At 36.3% G+C, this 19,611-nt stretch overlaps 1 protein-coding gene across 6 annotated transcripts in view; it reads right to left on the reverse strand.

Moving 5' to 3' along the window:
* Positions 1-4,437, reverse strand: part of CDIN1 (CDAN1 interacting nuclease 1) — a 112,982-nt gene extending 108,545 nt beyond the window's left edge. For all 6 annotated transcript variants that reach the window (XM_052693920.1, XM_052693918.1, XM_052693923.1 and 3 more), the window contains exon 1: positions 4,130-4,437. In XM_052693920.1, coding sequence (XP_052549880.1) covers positions 4,130-4,230 — 101 coding nt within the window. In that variant the 5' untranslated portion in view covers positions 4,231-4,437. The remainder of the gene's footprint in view (positions 1-4,129) is intronic.
* Between the last annotated feature and the right edge of the window lie 15,174 nt (positions 4,438-19,611).

The raw sequence follows: 19,611 nt of genomic DNA on the forward strand, positions 1-19,611 counted from the left end.
TGCTTTGAGAACATAGCAAATGTTAAATTATGATAGATTTTACTACATATAACAGATAAAAACAAACACTAGAGCAAAATTTCATTTACTCTGAAGTTTAACATTAAAGAAAAAATGAATACAAAACCTAATAAATTCAGAGCTGCTCCAGCTGTAAGGTCCAGATCATGTAAACAGAATAAATTAGTGCAAAATATTTGCCAATTCAAAATAGACAGGGTGGAAGGTCTAGCAGTGATCAGTTAATCTGTCTTTCCAGGTCTCTGCATCTCCCGCTAACGACTACTTACTCCTCCTTCATAAGCCAGTCTATTGAAATCAGTGAGGTGGTTTATGTAGGCAGAGCATGAATTTTTCATTGATAAGCAGTGAAAATACAGAAAAGCAGAGAGAGTTTAAACTACATTTTCATTTTAAGAAATAAAAGTTTCTATCCCTTGTGGGAACAAAGGCATCTTTCTAAACAAGAATTGCTAGATAAATGCTTGGAGACTGAAGACAGTTCATGTGCTTATTTAAACATTTTACCAACTATTCAGAAGAGGAGAGGCAGCCAAGAAACAGCAGACCTCTGTCAGTTTTGCTGTGGTGAAAGGCTTTCCAGTTAGAAGAGTATGTAACCGATTTCTCTCACACCAACAGGCTAGGAACCTATGAGTAAGACATCTCTATTTAGTATAGCTGAGCTTGAGTCCTGAGCATAGAGCTCCAAAAGCCACCTAGATGGCCAACTGCCCCACTCTCAAGCTCACTGCCAGTACTCCCCCCTTGGAACTGCAGCTCCAAGGAACATCAGAGCAGAGGACAGAGAATCCTTCTTCCATTTTGACTCAATCTCCAGGTACCATTAGCAGCAGGCCCAGATTCCAGCAATAAAAAGGAAAACAAACAATCAAACAAGCAAAAAACAGAAATAAAAAGAAGCAGATGAAAGAGAGCCGAAGCCTTCTTTATTCCGTACAACTACTATAGAGGGCTTATCGGACACTGCTTGATAATATAAGCAGCAGCAGATACAAAGAAATGAAATTATTCATGAAAAGACAGTAACATACTTCCTTGTAAATAAAGCTAGCTGGCAGAGGGAAAACACACTTATCCACTAATAACTCTAAAAGTCAAAAAGAAGCAACAATGACAGTGGAGAAAAAGGAAGAAAAAATAATAACTCAGCAGTCTTAGATGATCAGAAGTTTGGCTGGTAGAAATAACACTGATTCCATGTGTTTAAAATTTTTTAAGGGCCTTTGAGCATGAATCATCACTGAGAAAAACAGATAAAATTTAGCAAATAATAAACAAAATATTTTCCAATTTACATTGTCAGGCATTACCATGTAGACACATTGTTCAACAAGAAATCACATTGGGGCACTTCCAAGGCCTAATATGAAGTTACACATAATACCAAATACCCATACCATACACATAATACCAAATACCCAAATACATGAGCCTAGTATTACTTTCTTCCTTTGCTTACTGGAAAGCTACTCTTACCAATTTGCTGTCAGAAAAGCTCATCTTTATCACTGAGGACACTTTTAAGATGAGGCACAAACAGAACACTACTTCTTTACTTAGAATCAAAGATGAAAATATTGTGAGTGAAGATCTACATAGGGCAGCTGCTATAAATTCTAATACTTTGAAATTCCAGCACTGTGAAACTCCCTATATACACAATTTGCACTCAAAAGGGTTCAAAAAAGAATGCTTTTACAGGAATAAAAGTAGAGGCAATAAAAAGGAAGTCAAGCTAGAGGCACTAGTTTGTTTAACAACTTATAATTAAGTAAGGAAAGGAATATAGACTGCATTAATTGTGGTATGGAAGAATACAATACTCCGAGCTGAACTGAAATATGTTTCACAATAGTTGAATGTGAGAACTCAAAAGTAAGGCTTTGGGGACCTCTGAAAGATCTGAGACTACTGAGTCAACTTGCAATGTCAGAAAGTTCCTGGAATCCCCAAATCAGATAAGTGCAATGTAAGATACTCTAAGACTTCAACAGAATAGAACCAAATGAGGAAAAACTTTGTGCAAGATAAAACAAGACAGTACCATAAGTCAGCAAACCTTACACCCTTTGAAATCCTGGCAGAAGGCAGAGGAAGATTCTATAAAAAAAAACTGTAAAATTCCATTAGGATTGGTTATTAAAAAGAAAAGCAGAATATTGTATAAAGATTTGAATCAGATCCAGTTATTTGACAATCGTGTTTGTAAGAACTTGACAAGAAATTTTCAAAGAGAAAATACGCATTCTGCTGTATTCAGAAGAACAGGTTTCTACTTTTTTCTTCTCTTTTTTTTTTCTTTCCTCCTGGAAACACCTACACAAGAACACAATATCAGCTTGCGTATGAATCAAACACTCAGAAGCTGAACTTTTCTGGACAAAATGATCTTTGAAAAAATTAAAGTTTAAAGGTCTGACCTAAACTGATATGTAATGATAAGGTGATTCGTACACAGATCTAACTACAACTGAAAAAAACAAGCACTAAAATAAATCAGATTGTAACCTTTTCAGATCATTTTCTGCAATGCTCTACATGTCCTACAACTTGCCCTACCATAGGTAATACAATTTAGACATTAGGTCTCATTGAGAAAAACAGTATCACAGACAGGTAAAGAAAAAGTGGAAGACTAAAATACACAAGTTACAAAGGAAAATACAAATTACTAGCAAGTAGTTAACCACATGAGAAACAAAGCAGGAAATTACTTTTCAGAAAAGCACAACACAGAGCATGCAGAATTAGCGTCCAGTGTTGTATATGTCAAGAAGCTCAAAGTAAGTGCATCCAATACATGCTGAGATTCACTGTGCTTAGCAGTCAAAATTCCATTTTGATAATCCTCATATCATGCCCAAATCCCGCTGTTAAAAATGAAGATGTTTGAACATAAACATGAATGTTAAAGTTGAAAGATAACTGCTAAGTACAGACATATGTTGCTGCAGTTAAGTATTTCCCAAGCTGCAGCAGTACTGTGCAAGCTGAGCTGGGCTCCCAGCAATGCAACTCTATGAGCTCACTGAACCAGCTACTTTGCTTTATCATCAATTCTTCTCTACAACAGGGTCATTGCCTCAGCTTGATTTTTAACTACATCACTTTCCTGAAAAAGCAGATTTCATTGGACACTTTGAAAGCCTTGTACTGGCTGCTCAACCACATACTGCACAATGCACACAGCTTCACACAGCATCTGCAGTCACACTTGTGGTAAGACTAGCAAGACTTGTTCAGGAAGCACATGGATGCTTTTTTGTTTTATTTATCTCCATCTCTCACCAGGGTAAGCAGAGCACCTAAGAAACTTCATTTTTCTGTATTATTACCTGTGTGTTTTAAAGACAATATCACACCTTTCGCAGTGGAATTCAGTCCAATTCTACCCAACTTGGCACTAATAACCCCATGTGAAAAGCTGGAGAAAAAAATTTAAAAAATCCTTGCAACATGTCCTTTAAACTCTATGATCACTGATAGTAAGCAAATTCTAGAAATGAAGATCAGTACATGAAGCACATCGTGCCATGTGCAACTTCCATAGTAGCCTATGGTCACTTGGGAGTGTCTTTGACAATCCTGAAGGCTGTCAGGTGAGGAAGCAGATGGGTGCTCACATACAAGCAACTGAGGGCACAGCGTGGTGTGGGAGCCATGGGTCTGATAAAGCAGTATCCCAACCCAGATTCCACCCTTGTTCTCACTTGCAGAGGCAAGGTCCTGAGCAAGACTCATTTGTCAGGATGCACGTGGTGCTTCGGAGCTCTGAGAAGCACCCGGGAGCTTACATGTGAAGGGGCAGCAGAGGAAGGTGCACACTTTATTTTGCATCAATCTCCTCGGGTCACAGAGAGCAGGAATTATCCTGCTCGGAAAGCAGCAGTTTAGCGAGCTGCACCTTGTCGTAGAGTGACGTGTGTGTGTGTGTGTGTGTGCGGGTGGTTTTGCACTGTGTGAGGCTTGCAACTGGAGACAGCGGCTGGAGGAGGCGGTTGGAGCTGGTGGCGCGGCCTGAGCCCGCTCTCAGCGTGCAGCAGGCCGCCGCCCGGCAGAGCAGCCCGCCCAGCGCCGCACCGCGCCGGGGACAGGAAGCACTTACCTAGGGAACTTCTCCTTCAGCTTCCTCAGGCTCTGCCGGGTGGGCTGCACGTGCCCCAGGAACTGGGCTATTTCATCGTACTGGGCTTTGGTGAGCTTCATGCCTCGCGGCGCCAAGAAATGGCCGAGTTGTGCCTCTCCGGCCCCGAACAACGAGGCGGGGAGAGGCGGGAGGCAGCGCACCCGCGATCGGGGGATCGGGGCGACAGCCCCCCAGGGCGCCCTTTACTCCCAGCCCGCCGATCACACAGCGCGGGCCACTACCGCCCCACTTCCTCCAGCTCCGCCCCGTGGCCCGGCCGGGGCGGTGAGAGGGGCGGAGCGGCGCGGCTGGGCGGAGAGAGCCGAGCAGAAAAGCGAAGCGGGGCCCCGCGCGAGTTGGCTCTGCGCAGCCGCTGTTTGTGTAGCCGTCGATTATTGGCGGCTGTTTCGACGTGCTCTCCCGGTCCTCGCTTGTGGAGGAGAGGAGGGCGGTGGTGGCTGCCGCCACGGTGCCGAGGAGGTGCCCGCTGGCTTTCCTATCTGAGAGGGCTGGAGGAGAGCTGTCAGAGGCCTTTGCATTGCTCTCTGCAGTGGCACCTCAGCTTCACGGGGCTGGAGGCCAAAGCAGGGGGAAGCTGGTTTGCAGCCCACTCCATTACAGTTCTAAGGTATGGCTCTGAACTGTATGGCTTGGTAATGACTGTTTCTCCTGATTTTTGGTTTAAAAAAAAAAAAAACAAAACAAAAAAACAAAAAAAAAACCCCAACAACAACAAACAAACTCGATGCAGAAAGTGGCACAGTAGTGCAGCAGTGGATCCTAACTGGGGCTTACAACTTTGCATGTGTATGCAGGAATTAAAGTTTTCTGTTAAATTTTAGAAGGAAACTCTCCAGGCTGAACTAGCCCAACTAATTTAGCCATTTCCTGTAGGAAAAGTGTTCCAGCACTCTGATGATCCTGGTTGCCTGCATGACCAGCTCCATGTCCTTGTGCTGGAGGATCTAGAGCTGAATGCTGTACTGATGGGGCCTTATGAAGGGTGGAGTAGAGGGAGAAAACTGCCTCCCTCACCTCTTTTGATACAGCCCAACGTACAGTTGGCCTTCTAATCGTTAGAATTATGACTTTTTTTTTTTCTTTCTGGCATTTATGTTTAAAGTAGCTAAGTACTTTTTCTTTACTACTACTACAGGTCCTTTAGACAGAAATAAATAGCTATCCTTAAAGTCTTACTGTGTTTGTTGTGAGATCATTTCTAATGAAGTTGTTTTTTAAAACAATAATGTTACCAGATATAACTTCTAGACTTATTTCTGTTCATCTCCTTTGCTCAGTACTACATTTTTGATTATTATTATGTTTTTAAATCACATGATGCTCAATCTGCAATGCAGACATATGGAGTGATTTAGAACAGTAGTATGGAATAAACAGTGCATTGACCAATATTTTGTATGTGTATTAGGTGTATTTATCTGACATACATGTTAGCTATATATTTGATTCTTAGATTCTTGTACTGGAATGGAGTTATGTAGGTTTCAAAATTGTTTTAAAAATTAAGTAAATAACCTTCTAGCATTAAGGTCCAGTAAAATTGAGATGAACTAACAGCAACCTATAGTGAGGAGATAGTCTCAGGTATGTAAACTGCTGCTTTTATCTCAAGGAAGCATTTAAAGTGAAATGTGAAACATGGTTGGGAAGTGTAGTATGTGAAATATAACTCACTCTGTGAGTTATATTTCAAATTAGTTAAGTTGTTCCAATGAGAAAGAAATCACAGAATTGTTGGGGTTGTAAGAGACCTCTGGAATTCAGCCCCCTTGCTGAAGCAAATTCCCTAGTGTACATTGCACCTGAAAGCATCCATTCACAACCTCTCTTGACAGCCTACTTCAGTGTTCTGTCACTCTCATAGTAAAGCTTTTTCTCGTGTTGTGCCCATTGTCCCTTGTCCTCTTGCTGGGTACCAGCAAGAAGAGTCTTGATTCCCACCCTTTAGATATTTGTAAGTGTTGATTAGATCCCTTCTCAGTATTCCCCAGGCTGGATGATTCCAGGGAGGCTTAGGAATTCTGAGCTGCAAATGGTTGGATACTGGCCTATAGGCTTCATTTGTTCTCATATTCCTTTCTTGGTGTCTGTCCTTGGCAAATTGTTTTTCTTGCCTTGGGGTTTTAGTCCATCTATTATAAAAACTAAGTTTTCATCCAAAAAAAGTGTGCAGAACTGAAGAAAAAAGTAGTAGTGGGAGAACCAAATGATTGGAAATGAAAAATGGAGGGAGAAAATGAAAAAGAGCAAGTAAGCTGTAGGGGTGAAAATCAGGAAACTTATGATACATCTGGCAGAGAACTTCTAGTAATAATTATCGTTGCTTGATGACAGTCTTAGCTACAGTTGGTGTATGATAGCAAGTAATGTCAACTTGGTCTGTTTCGTTTGGCTAGTTTATTTTTATTTAATTCTATTATTTTGTGCTAGTTTGTAGTTTTAGCTGTTATTAGCAGGTGTACTCCATTATCTTGAAAAGGTGATTGCATAGTGTGATTTACAGCCAAGTTCAGAGAGAAAATATCTCCACAGAGCTTAAAAGCACTATGTTTTGAGAATACTTAATGATACTTAATGGTAGTATGATATTATGGGGAATCAATTCATGCACAAAGTGCAAGTTTTTATTAGATTTTTATGACCATCCAGTTGTCTTTTTATTTGACCACCCTACTTCTTCATAGACACAATCTCTGTTCTGCATTGCTTTCTGTAGCAAAATTAATGCAAAGCATGCTAGTATCCATTTATATTTTCTAGTCCATTTGTACGTGTTTGTGTTGGAAACTGTAAAACTAAAATCTCATTGATTAGAGTGTTTATTACAATTTTCTGAAGTTTGTAATGTTCAAACTTTAGTTTGATGGTCATTTTTGCAAGTATTCTTTTTTCGAGAAATGCAGCTCTGCTCGTTTAACATCTCTGTTAAAGAAAACTTGAGCAGTGTTTCTGCTTAACTTGTTAGCAACTGTATCTGTAACAGGTCTACTAAACACACCTCAGTAGATAGAATTTAGGATACAATTGTTACCTCATAAAAAACCGAGAACCCTCAGGTTTTTATCTCATTTGTATCCATGGGTTTTAATGTGCTTCTTGAAAGTGATTGTGCTGTGAAAGAACCTGATATGTTCAGTTTGTTATCCAAAGGAAAAAAAAAAACAAAAACGGAACAGTTGGTCTATACATCACTGTTAAACACTGACAATTTTGCCAATTCACTAGTCACTGTAAGTTTCTGATCTTTTTTTTCCCCCTACAAGTATTCATGGAGTTGCTTGGCACTGCAACTGTGCGAAAAGCATGACAATAGCAGAATTGTTATACAAGATATTCAAGGGGGCAAGTAGGCATTTTTGTTGTTGTTGTTGTTCTGTGTCTTCAGCCAAGTTGCTAATAGTCACCTGAGTAACTCAGACAAATTAAGTCAGTTTTCAGTAGTATTATATCCAATATATCTTTCTTCATAATATGTATTTACTTATTGAATCAACTCGGGGAAAAAAAAGTCTGTTTGCATAGTGTTTTGCAAACACTGCTTTACATGGGGCTCAATTATCAATTGAAAGCATATCAATTTTAATGGACTTGGAAACAGACTTCTTATGGTTCTAAGCTGCATGTTTATGTATTTTTTGTAACAAGCTGTAAAGGAATCTTGAAAATAGTGAGTTATTAATAATCAGTTTCTATAAATGAGATGGTAATATGCTTTAAGTGTTCTTATCCTACTGCTTCTCTCTCCTGTAGTTCTACATGATGAAATATCTGGTGTTTGGAATTCCTTTTTGAAGTTCTCAGTAGTTGGATGCAGAAACCTGTGTGAAAATACTTTCAAATTCAGGTACTTAATGTTTATTCACCCTTGTCTCTGTGTTTTAAAATATCATCAAATACAGTATACTGCTTTTCTCCCAGGGGGATTTCAACTTCATTCATTGTGCAGAGGAAATACTGTAGTTGTGTGATGAATTACATTGTTTTCTGTAGGACCTTTACCTCCTTTGTTACTTCATTCACCCAAGTACAAATTCTTCAGGATCGACAGAAAGAACAAGTGTTAAGGTAGTTTGACTGCTGCCCAGGTAATAGGTATTCTCTCCTTGCTTCCTTTGTGGACTCTTCATGGAAGTGTGAAGTCCATTGATACAGTTATTTTTCCATGTGGCCTTTTTTTAATACAACATACACGGTACTATGTGCCAGATCTTTAATTTAATTACATAGGTGCTGTAATCTACTGCCTGGAGAGATCATCTTGACCTACTCTGGCCAGTTTCTGAGCAATGCCTATGCACTTGTATTACTGCTACTGCTGATTTTGTGCATACAGTTGTCAGGCAAATCAGCGAATTCAGATGATAACTTAACTTGGCAGAAGAAAATAGCTATAAAAATATTTATTTTATCTAAATCAATGTGTGAGTCTAACTCTCTGGGAGGAAATAGGGTTGCACAGAGCTGCAAGACTACTTTCCCTAGACGGTAGCAGAGCTACCTGGGGGATTAACCTTACAAATTACACATCTAAATTAGGTGCCAACCATTAAGCAATATGATTATCCTGCATATGTTCTTCTTAGAATTTACATTTAAAAGCCTAATTACGCGAAATGCTAAGCACTGTCAATGGAATTGAAATTAATGGAAGTTTTACTTTGAACATGCAAGGTACTGAGCACAGTGTTCAGAAAAGTGAGGTCCTAAGTGTATTATGCTGCAGAAACCAAATCAGTGAACAGTTTTGGCCTAGATCTTTCAAATTAATTTCATACATACACATAGATATATACATACATATATACACACCTACACAAATTTATACAAAAATACATGACAGATGAAAAGGAGTATTGAAAATGTATTAATATATATAATCATGCTAGTGTTTATGCAATATGCTACTATGGTGATGAGCTTCATTATAAAATATATATGAAATTAGTGAGACTATTCTTAGTATGCATGGCATGGATAAATTAAATAATAAAAGGAGCCAAATTTTGAGTTTGAAGGTTAGGAAGAAATACTACAGAGGTGTATTGCCTGTTTTTTTTCTGGTAATAAGGCTATAAAGCACTATCTTGCATTATAGGTAAACAGAAGAATTGAACAATCAATTCCTCAAAATGAGCAGAAAAACTTCCAAGTGTTTCAGCTTGACTTTGTGACAGTAATTCTGCAGTGTGCGAGTATATTAAAAAAAAAAAATAACCCAACTAAATTACAATTACTCTGATGTCATAAAAATACACTTTGTGATATTGTATTCCATTTTCAGTATTTATTTTTTAGTTTGCTAATTGGAAATTAATTGCAAAAGTTCAATCACTTTGAAGCATTTTTCCCAAGCATTACTTTGAGACAACAAGACTTTACTAAATTTGTTTAATAAACTTAGTAGAAAACACAGACTACTTAGACATACTCTGACATACTATTTCTTTTTTTCTTACAGCCAAATGAATTTCAGGTAGAAAGATAAATGCTACAGAAGCCTAAAACTAGCCCCAGTATTTCAATTCATGTCTTTCAAGCAAATTTCTGCAAGCTAAAAAAATTCTGCCTGAGCAGGAATTATGAAAGAGAAAACAGGTTGATGTTAACTCCCTGACCCATTGATTCAACCAGTACCTATTAGCTGACTACAGGGACTTATATTTGCAGAATTTTGTGGTGTTATGGTAATTTGGTTCTTTTTTGTGTCCACCTTCTTTTACTCCCACATAGAGAAAAATGAAAAAGCAACCAAAGGAAGGCTGGCTTGTATAACTTTCTATGATTCATCACATGTAATATTTTACTTCAATGGGGGCTGCATATGATTAGCTAGCCCAAAAATTAAGAGATTATTATGTGTAGTCTGGAACACTAAGCATATGACAGTTTTTCTGGAACTTTGGTTTAGTTTAGATCAGATTAGCTTTGGGAGGGAAATAAAAGTATATTAAGGGTTTTTTCCACTTGAAGTGAAATCTGTATTGTCACCATGTACTTAAGGGCTTGAGTTGAATAGCTGAGATTTCATTTGCTGTTTTTCTTCCAAAATACCTGGTGTCTTATTGCCCAAGGATTCTAACCTACCATTGCAAGTATTTTTCACTGCTAAAGGACTGTAGTCTTGAATAATTGTCACAGAATTATGGAAATGTAGAATGCAACTAAACTCATGAGATCATGCAGGCAGCCAGATCAGATATTTGATAGGATCAAATACAACTGCACTATGTCATACAGAAACATTTCTAATTTGTTATTATAGATTTCCATAAAAACATTTTCATCATCTCTATTGGCAACATGTTCTTGTTTTTTACTTCACTTGAAGTTTGAAAGCTTGTTTCTAATGTTTATTCCTAGACTCACATATTGCAAATTAAAGCACTTTCTGTTCTATGCTTTGAGGAAAGGGAAGAATGATAAATCACTAGCTTTTTTTTTTTTTTTTAACCTTTTTTCAAGGTTACTGTACTGCTGACCCATGTCTCCAGTTTTTGTTTTGTATTGCATGCAAGCTCATTCCTTTCAATCCTTTTTTTTGCATGTCATTTTTTTTCTGAAAAGGGTTGTCATTTTTTCCCTCTGTTTGGAATGTTCTTAAAATCCAGTGCAAAAACTACTCCAGCTGAGGCATTTCATTTTGCTGACTAGATGAAAATTCTAATTTTTTTAAAGAAAATTCCTTCTTACAATTTCTCAACTTACTAGGAAAAAAAAATCACATTGCAAGCTTTTATTCTGCTTTAACACACTTTTCAGTTTGTCATGCTGGCTCATGGAAGTAGCACTATTAAGAAGTAAAACATATATAATGCAGTAGATATCCAGGCCTGTCTCATAATAGGGGATTCAGGGTGCAAATCATAAGAAAATAATAATCTGGAATACTATTAGGTGACCACTGTAAAATTTCAAATATTTTTCCATGAAAGTTTATAATAGTATTACAATTTTGTGAGTCTTCTATTTCTTTTGATATCCACTCACTCTTTCTAACACATGTAAAGCATACTTGACATTTATAATAATGGAATGATTAGGCATGTTACTGACATCAAGGTTTAAGGAACAGGGTGACATAGGGAATTTATGTTCCACTTTAATCCATTTATTAGCCTCCCCTGGGACCTGTTTTTAAATCTAACTTGAGCCATACCAATCTTGGGGAAAGAAAAATCTGCCTAATCCAATGGCCAGTAAAACATGTAGATGTAAGAAATTGTCAAAGCTTCCCCCAAACTCCTTTTTAGTAATAAAAATATTAATGACTTGTATGATGACATTGTCACTGGAATCCTATGGTTACTTTTTTAGAACTAGTGTTTTTCAGTTCAGGAAGATAGTATAGATGGATTGTTTAAGGCAGTAATAAATGAAATATAAACATGTAATTCCATACAGCGCTAGTCATTAATGATTTCTTTACACATCATATCATTTTTTATTTCAGTTCTAAAAAGAAAAAAATCTTTCTAGGTTAACAGTGCTTTTTTTGTTGTTGGGGGAAAAAAGGTTTGACTGTACTTGCATCCAGCAAATGTCTACAGTAATACTAAAATCAGTTGTTTAAAAAATATCCAGATTGGCACTGCAGATTGCCAAAATACAGTTCTAAGGTAAGTCTCCTATTCTTTTGTAATAAAACATTTGCCCTTTTTGTCAAACAAAGTGAAACCGCCACTTGGTTAGTAATAAGAGATGTATAAGACCAGATTCTGTTTTTACTTACATTAGTGTGAGTCTAGAATCACTTAGAGTCCAAGCAATGTAAAGATACTCAATTTATGCTGATGTTGTTGCTTATCTTTGTAGTGTATGCTGTGGTAACAGTATTAATACCATTACTTGATATTAGGTGTTCATATTCAGACGAATATCTGGAGAAATTCAAGTCAGATGTTGATGCAGGGAAGTGTATTTTGCGTGTTCGTTCAGAATAATTTGCTGCCTATTGAGGTGCCAATCTCAGGGTTTCAAGATGAAAAGTACATTTCCATTAGTCAAATATTTATGAAAAGAACGCAACATATTTAAACCTTGTTGACCTTTACACAGTTATGACATATACATCATCACAGTTATCCTTACTATTCATTTTATCTGAAAAGAGTAAAGCTAGAGGTTAAGTAGTCCCTAAGGGTAAGTTAAAATGTAGATTACTGCCGTGTTGCATGGCTTTAGTATACCTTGTGTCTTTTGTGGCAGGTTGATGAGACCGCTCAAAGCGATAAAGTAGGTTGCTAGATGATACGATTTAAGAAAAAAGCCTAGAAAATGAGTTTATTGTTATTTAGTATTGTAAAGATCATATTTGATAATACATTTGTGCTAGATGTGCAAATATGTATCTTTTCTTTCAGCTGATGTGTTCAAAATGGGTTCAAATTAAAAATGAGTTAATACATTTTTCTTTGATTTGAGGCTAGAAGGAAGTCACTATGGTCATTCAACAAGATCTCCTGCATTACATATGTTGTAACTCTTTAATTAATTACAACTCAGCACCTGTGACTGAATAGATAACATTTTTAAATCAAAAGAGTAACCAAAACGATCTTTAACTCTTGACTTAAAATCATACTGAAGTACAATAGTCCTGTTCTGTCTGGTTAATTACTTTCACTGATAATTGAAAGTAGCCTGATTTATTTATTACTTGCTTTTGTTACACCTCAATTTCCTGATTTTGATAGTTTGGTAGGTTTATCAAGTTACAGTCAGTATTGCTTCTCAAGTCACCATTTAAACACTTCTTTGATTAGTAAAGTAGATCTTTAATTATCTTCATCCAAATATTAAATGTGTTGCTGATGTTCTTCAAAGGCCTTTTTAAACTATTTTCTCTTGTAGCTAACAGTAAAAATTTCCGCGCACGTGTTCCAAAGAGCAGAGTGACTCTTGTAGAGTAGAAAATTGTACAAGCTGGAAATACATATTGGATAACATATATATTTGTGAAAGATTTCTGCACTGTACTTGTTTACAGCACCTATTCATATCTGAAGTGTACATCTATACAAAAGCATGTAAATGGATGCTGATCAGTGCAGAATAGCTGAGGTCTAGAAGCCAGACAGTTGTATTAATGTGATAGTTTGTTAATCAAAGTCTTCTGCTTTGCCAGACTCATCCACTGTGGCAGGCTTGGACGTGTAGCTTTTTTGGACCACCTCAGAATGTGGATTAGAAGTGTAATTTTTGCACCCATCTGTGTAGACATATACAAATCTGAGTGAGAAGGGAGTTTGCATTATTTTAATCAAAAATTATCACAGAACAATATATCAAAGTTTTTGGCTGAAATTTGGTGTTGTAAACTGACTGAAAATGTAAATAGATTAAGAATTTGATTATGCGGTTCTCACAGGAGCAAAATTTCCACTGTTGATAATAGTAAATGTTTGTAGCAAATAATAAAATTCTTGGAATGATTATTTGTAAAACTTCATGATACATATTTTAAAGGTGGAACTTCAACATTTTTTTTTAAGTTATTTCGGGTTACTCATCTGAGGAACTGGGGAATTGTTCCTTACTTCTAGAAACAATTCTGATTTTTTTTTTTTTTGAAGTATTCATTCTATTTATTTACAAATATGTATGATTTCTTTTACATGTCTCAGGGCATGTACTTTTTTGTGAGTACATTTGGAGAGTTAACCCTTCCCTGAGTCCTGACATTAACCTCCACATCCAAACTTAGGCTAGTTCAATGTTTTCTGGGAAAATATTATTCAAAATTGACTTTTTTTTCTAGAATTTCTACACATAATGGAGAAATTATACAGATCACTCCAAAGTATTTTTTTCAGAACTGAGCATAATTAAGGTGTGGAGAAACAGTAGCACACTGGAAAAAAAAAACCAAAAACACATATTTTAACAAACGGGAATCCAAAATTTTTGCATGATTTTTCTTGAGTGTTTTATCTCATTCCAGTTACTTTCTTGAAAGTGAAATGCTGCAAAGAAGTTTTAAATATTAACTGTAATCATCCTGTTTACTGAGTGTGAGACAGAAAAAAAAAGGAAGCTGCTTCAAATCAATCCCTACAAATCTAAGTTATTTATAGAATCACTAATGATTCCTAGGAACCTTTGGAGAAGGTAATACTGTAGCATATGCACATTAAATTGCACATGTTAGTTTTGTTGGTTATATGCTCATGGTTAGCACTACCACTTATCTGTCCCTGTTATTACACATAATGATCTTTACTGATAAACTTATCCTCAATCAATAATTTCACAGATTAGGAAAGTAAGACAGAATATAGTTGCTTGAATGAGAGTGCTGTTAGTTGTAAATTTTTTTTTAAAACAGTGGTGTATTTGTCTTCTAAACAGCAGGAGTCTTTTGTAAATCCTTTAGCAACTTTTTCTAATCTTTTACAAACTGTAAAGTCTTAGCTGAAAGGCAAGCAGAAAAGAAATGTACAAATAAGACATCTGTTATTGTTATATCAGGGATGATATATAACCTGCTCTGAAGTAATAACATTTTAACAAGGACTAGAGTCTTATCCAAAACGAGATCTCAACCACTTCATGTCTTCATTTACTGCATACATAAGAATGAAGTTTATAACTGGCAAATCTTATCATTAATGCTTGCAGGAATTCACAGATATATAGTACAGTATAGTTTAGATCAGTCGGTTTGTAGCCAAGACACATCTTAACAGGTAGGGGTATCCGTAAACTGTCTTCAAAGTAGTGTGTTTGTACGTTGCTTATAAAACTATATTCACCATTATGAAGTACAGTAATGCTATGTGTGGTAAATTCAGCACTGGGAAGCTTGCATACCAGTGACGTATTATTTTCTAGCCCAATGAGATCAAGCAGCATATTATGCTCTGTTTAATAAAAATTACAGATATGGAGTGTTATTCCAGGAGAATTTTACTGGGGTGTAAATGCAGGTATCTCTTAGATATGTTTTGTTATTTTGCTGATTTAAAAACAAGTTCTTAACTGCATTTTAGTGCCAAGTGAGATCTGGCAGGTTAAACTCTCAAAATTTTTGAAGTTGACACAAAGTTACAAAACTATTAAATGTTGAGACAACTTCAGGGCAGCAAGGAACTTTGCTGGCTGTACTGGGGAAGGATTAATGAGGAGAAAACAAAACAAAACACTTTTCAGCCATGTGTTAGAAGAAACAAGAATAAGCACTGAAGGGAATTTGTTTCTTTCTTGAAAGCCTTTTGGTTTAATCAACACTGAAATGGCTAATAGTGCATTTTAGTGCATTTCAGTACTTATTCAGTGTGTAACAGCTAGTTAGCTCTTCATATTTGTGACTACATTGTGAAATTGATGTGAACTGAAAAAGTGAGACCTATGTGCCATTGTTCTGTATGATGAAGTGTGGAAGCTATGACTTTATTCAAATTATGTAGTTCATGGGAATTAGTCCAGAGAGCCGGTGATCAAAAAGCTACATGGTAGAGCTTCTTAACTTAATATTAAATATTAAAAGTTAAAGCTTAAAAGCTACCTGGCTTTTAATTTGCATTGTGTTATTTCTTCCTTTCTTGAAGAAGACAAAATGTATTGCTCCTTACTTTATTTACAGGCAACTCAGAAGCATATTTTCTTTGCTTTTCTGTCTTTTGCTATGTGCTATGCATTAGTACATATTAATCAGTGCCAACATTTACCATGATGTGCTTTTGTTTTTCTGGAAATGTATTCCTGTTCAGAGGAACACCCTGTTGTCTAGGGTCAAGGTGTATATCTCCCAGATGCAGGTGTTAAAAAACATCATAACATCATGATGCTGTGAATCAGAATGTACCTGCTTTTGTCTGCTAAATATTTTTGCAAATGCTTATTAACTTTTGGGAGAACTGTTAAAGGGATTCTAGTGGAAGAGCACTTGGGTCTAGTATATGTTTGAATGTATTAGATTCAAATTACTGTAATATTAGAAAGAAATACCATTAGGACTTGTGTAACCATATGAGATAAACTTCCCAGATACATAATGGAGTACAAATGTTGCTGTTAATGTCAGAATCCAGAAATGTGGATGTGATGGCTGTCCAGTGTATTGTCACTAAATTTATAAGATATGATATTGTTCTGAAGCTTAACTTATAAATGGCTTAAATGCACGACAAATTAAGATTAAAACCTATCTGAGGATTATCCTACATCTAACAGATATAGGAATAATATTCACAAAGGGGTGTTTCAGGAGGTTAACTTATATAATACGTTAATTAATGACACTGGCGCAGAAAATATACACTAAAAAGTGGTAGATGTTTGTACATACAAGAACTAAGCTTTTATTCAAAAATACCTTACTGCTGTGACCTTGAAGTGTGTAGTAATACAAAATGGTCTGAAGGTCTGTAAAAAGATGAAAATAACAACTTTTGCTATAAATGATACCTTCTTGACTGTTAATATGGAGAGCTGGAGGTTCTTGCACATCTGATGTATTTCTAGTAAAGAAGGTAAGTATTGAGTCTGTTGTACAAGAAGTTGGTATATCTGAATGTCTGGAGTATTGTGGTGTGTACCTGGTTACTTGCTTGTGGTAAATATGAGTGGGTACCTGGTGAGATGGATGCAGCTGTGCAAAGCAAGGTTGAGCTACAAGGAAAACTCAAGAGCTTAGCTTGCTTTGTCTACTAAAACTATGACTAGGAGGTGGTACAGTAGTTACCTATGAAAACATCAATGGACAATAAATTACAAGGTGGGAAATGACTTGTTTAAAGCAAATTGCAGTTACAAAAAGAACGACTTGTCATAAACTGGGGCGTTATTAAATGTAAACTGAAAAATTATGTTTCTGCCCATAAAGTGAATGAGTTGTTGAAGCTGCCTTATGAATAGATACACTAGATGCAAATATTTTTAAAAGGTTTCCATATAAAGTTTCATAAAATTTTGTCAAGATTTATGTGATGTGGTTATTTAAGTAAGAGAGGGACTAGACTCATTCAACTGTGGGTTAAAAGGATGCACCTGAATTTCTTAACTCTTCTATGTATTCTTTTGTTTCAGTCTTTTTCTCTCTTTCAGTAGATAAATGCCACTTAACAATCTTTCATAATTGCCAAGAACAATTACTTAAAATGTAAATGTGTACCCTGGCTTAGCAAAGAACTGAACTTCATATGTTGTTTTTTTTCGAACTCTAGGACTTCTCACTGTCCTGGAGTGAAATCCATTTCCAATTGTATGGAGAGCTAGTTGTTGGAATACCTTCCTCATTTTGTGGAAGTTCTTAGTTCCACTGATAGATCAAAACTTACTACTTTCCTAGTATTTGGATTACTTGTTATGAAAAAAATTGGAAATATGCCTTAGATCTTCCCATGCTTGTCTTGGTCCATTTCTTTGTTGTGTGTGGATGCCATGAGTGCCCTCAAGAGTCATTGGGAAAAAAGGCAAAAGCAACCTTTTTTTTTTTTTTTTTTTCCTCAAGAGAAATGATCGTTGTTTTTAATTATTCAGTTTCAGAGCTACAGGAATAACATATCCAAAAACAATTTTTAAAATATGGGAAAATGCTGCTTGAGTTTCAGAGCTATAAGTAGCACGAACAGTAAGTTTTATTACATCATAATTTGTCTTGTAATTGTCTCACATTTTTAATTTATTTTAAGCATACTTGTCTTTACAGAAACACAGGAGGAGGTTTGTAGATAGAAGTCATATCTTTCATATCTTTTATTACACCAATTGGCATATTTGGAAAAGTTAGGCTTGCAGGCACACAAGCTGCTCTTCCCTGTGTGGAATAGCAGCAAAATAAAAGTTTAAAGCAGTTGCTCAGAGATAGCAGGCATACATCAATTCGTACATCTTTGGTGTTTGAGGAAGGGACAGGATGATATGATATGGGGATTCTGAGAACAGGACAAAGACAGATACTTCCTCTAGGGAAACAGGTTGCTTATAGTGCATGGAGCACAGCGGTGTGGAGAGTGTGGAGGGAAAGAAGAGAGACTGAAATGTGCTACTAAAACATTCTCCCTGGAACTGGAAGATAATGATAATCTTTTTGAGATCTTTTTTTAAAGTAATCATAGGGATGTGTTGTCAGAATTTGTTTCTTGCTCAGATGTGGTTTTCAGTCAGTTTGGATCTTTGTCAGGATGTTTTTAGTGGTGAGTTTTCTGAGTTTAAAGGCTCTTTGAAGGCCAAGGAGGTTTTTGGAACACATCTTCAAAATGGCTTCTTCTTCAAGTAGGGCTTATAACTGGTCAGTTTTCTCTTGAAGACCTGAGTATAAAGTTATCTGACATATCATGTTGGTTTTTTTTTTTTAAAGCTCTTTTTACAGAAGTGTGCTTGTTGACTGAAGTCTTCTTTGAGTGGTTTAAACAGTTATCATAAGATTCTTCAGAGTGAATAGGATGGTATCTGAAGATGCCTGGTTTGTGTGCATGTATGTTTCAGACGGCTGCAGGTTTGTGGAGTTGAATTTGTTAGTCTGTGATTTAGTATGCATTGTAGTTTATAAAATAGCATCTTTGATGTTGATCTTAATATCTAGGAAAATTTTTTAGCATAGGACTCTTTCAGGAACAGTTTGGCTAAGAAGTCATGATTATTGAATGTATAATTGCAGTAAGTGAGGAGATCCAATTCGTGGTGATGAGAATGCTATTCATACATCTTATGACAAATGGACCTGGTGGTGCCCGTCTAATGCTGAGTAGTTGTTCCTTTATTTACTTCTGAAAGCTGATGCTTCTGTTAAAGACACGAAGAAGGGTTTGTGTGCCCTAAATTTATCTAGTATGTCTGATAATGCCAGCCGCACCAATCCTGCTTCTGTGCTAGACCAACAACAAAGTACTGTATGAGAAATAAAACCTTTCTGCTCTTCAAGGCTTTTTTTTTTTTTTTTTTTTTTTTTGAGTTCGTCTGCACTCAGGCTGACCTTTTCTAGCTCTGTTTCTAATTCTCTTCATATACTCATTTTTAGTAGGGGATATATGTTGTAAGTAATGAAGGTCAAATTTCTGAGCCCTTGTATGTTAACCCAATGATTCCTAGACCCTTTAATCCTTTCCTACAAGAGCAGCTGTAGTAATAAGGGTCAAGGGGGTGTTAGGGATTGAGGTCATTAGCTTTTTGGTTGTATTTATTCATTTTGTTGGTGTTTTTCACTGATCAGTCTTAATGAATGTTATCCATTCAGTTGTATGGTATTAAATGGCATTTGACCTTTCCTGCAATGTGAATATTTGATTCTTATGTTTATTCTCCTTTGACTATAAACTAACATTGTTTTTTAGATACGGAAAGAAGTTCTTTCACTTTATTATGCTGTGAACTGTCTGTTGGGTTGAATACTTACCTGATCATTAATGTACATAAAGTCACATCCCACTGAAGGAATGGAAAAACTTCACTGAGTTCAATGAAAACTTATAGCACTCCCTTTGATAATAGTCATAATTTAA

This window comes from Tympanuchus pallidicinctus, unplaced genomic scaffold (genome assembly GCF_026119805.1).
Source record: "Tympanuchus pallidicinctus isolate F22 unplaced genomic scaffold, pur_lepc_1.0 scaffold3, whole genome shotgun sequence".
Lineage (NCBI taxonomy): Eukaryota > Metazoa > Chordata > Aves > Galliformes > Phasianidae > Tympanuchus > Tympanuchus pallidicinctus.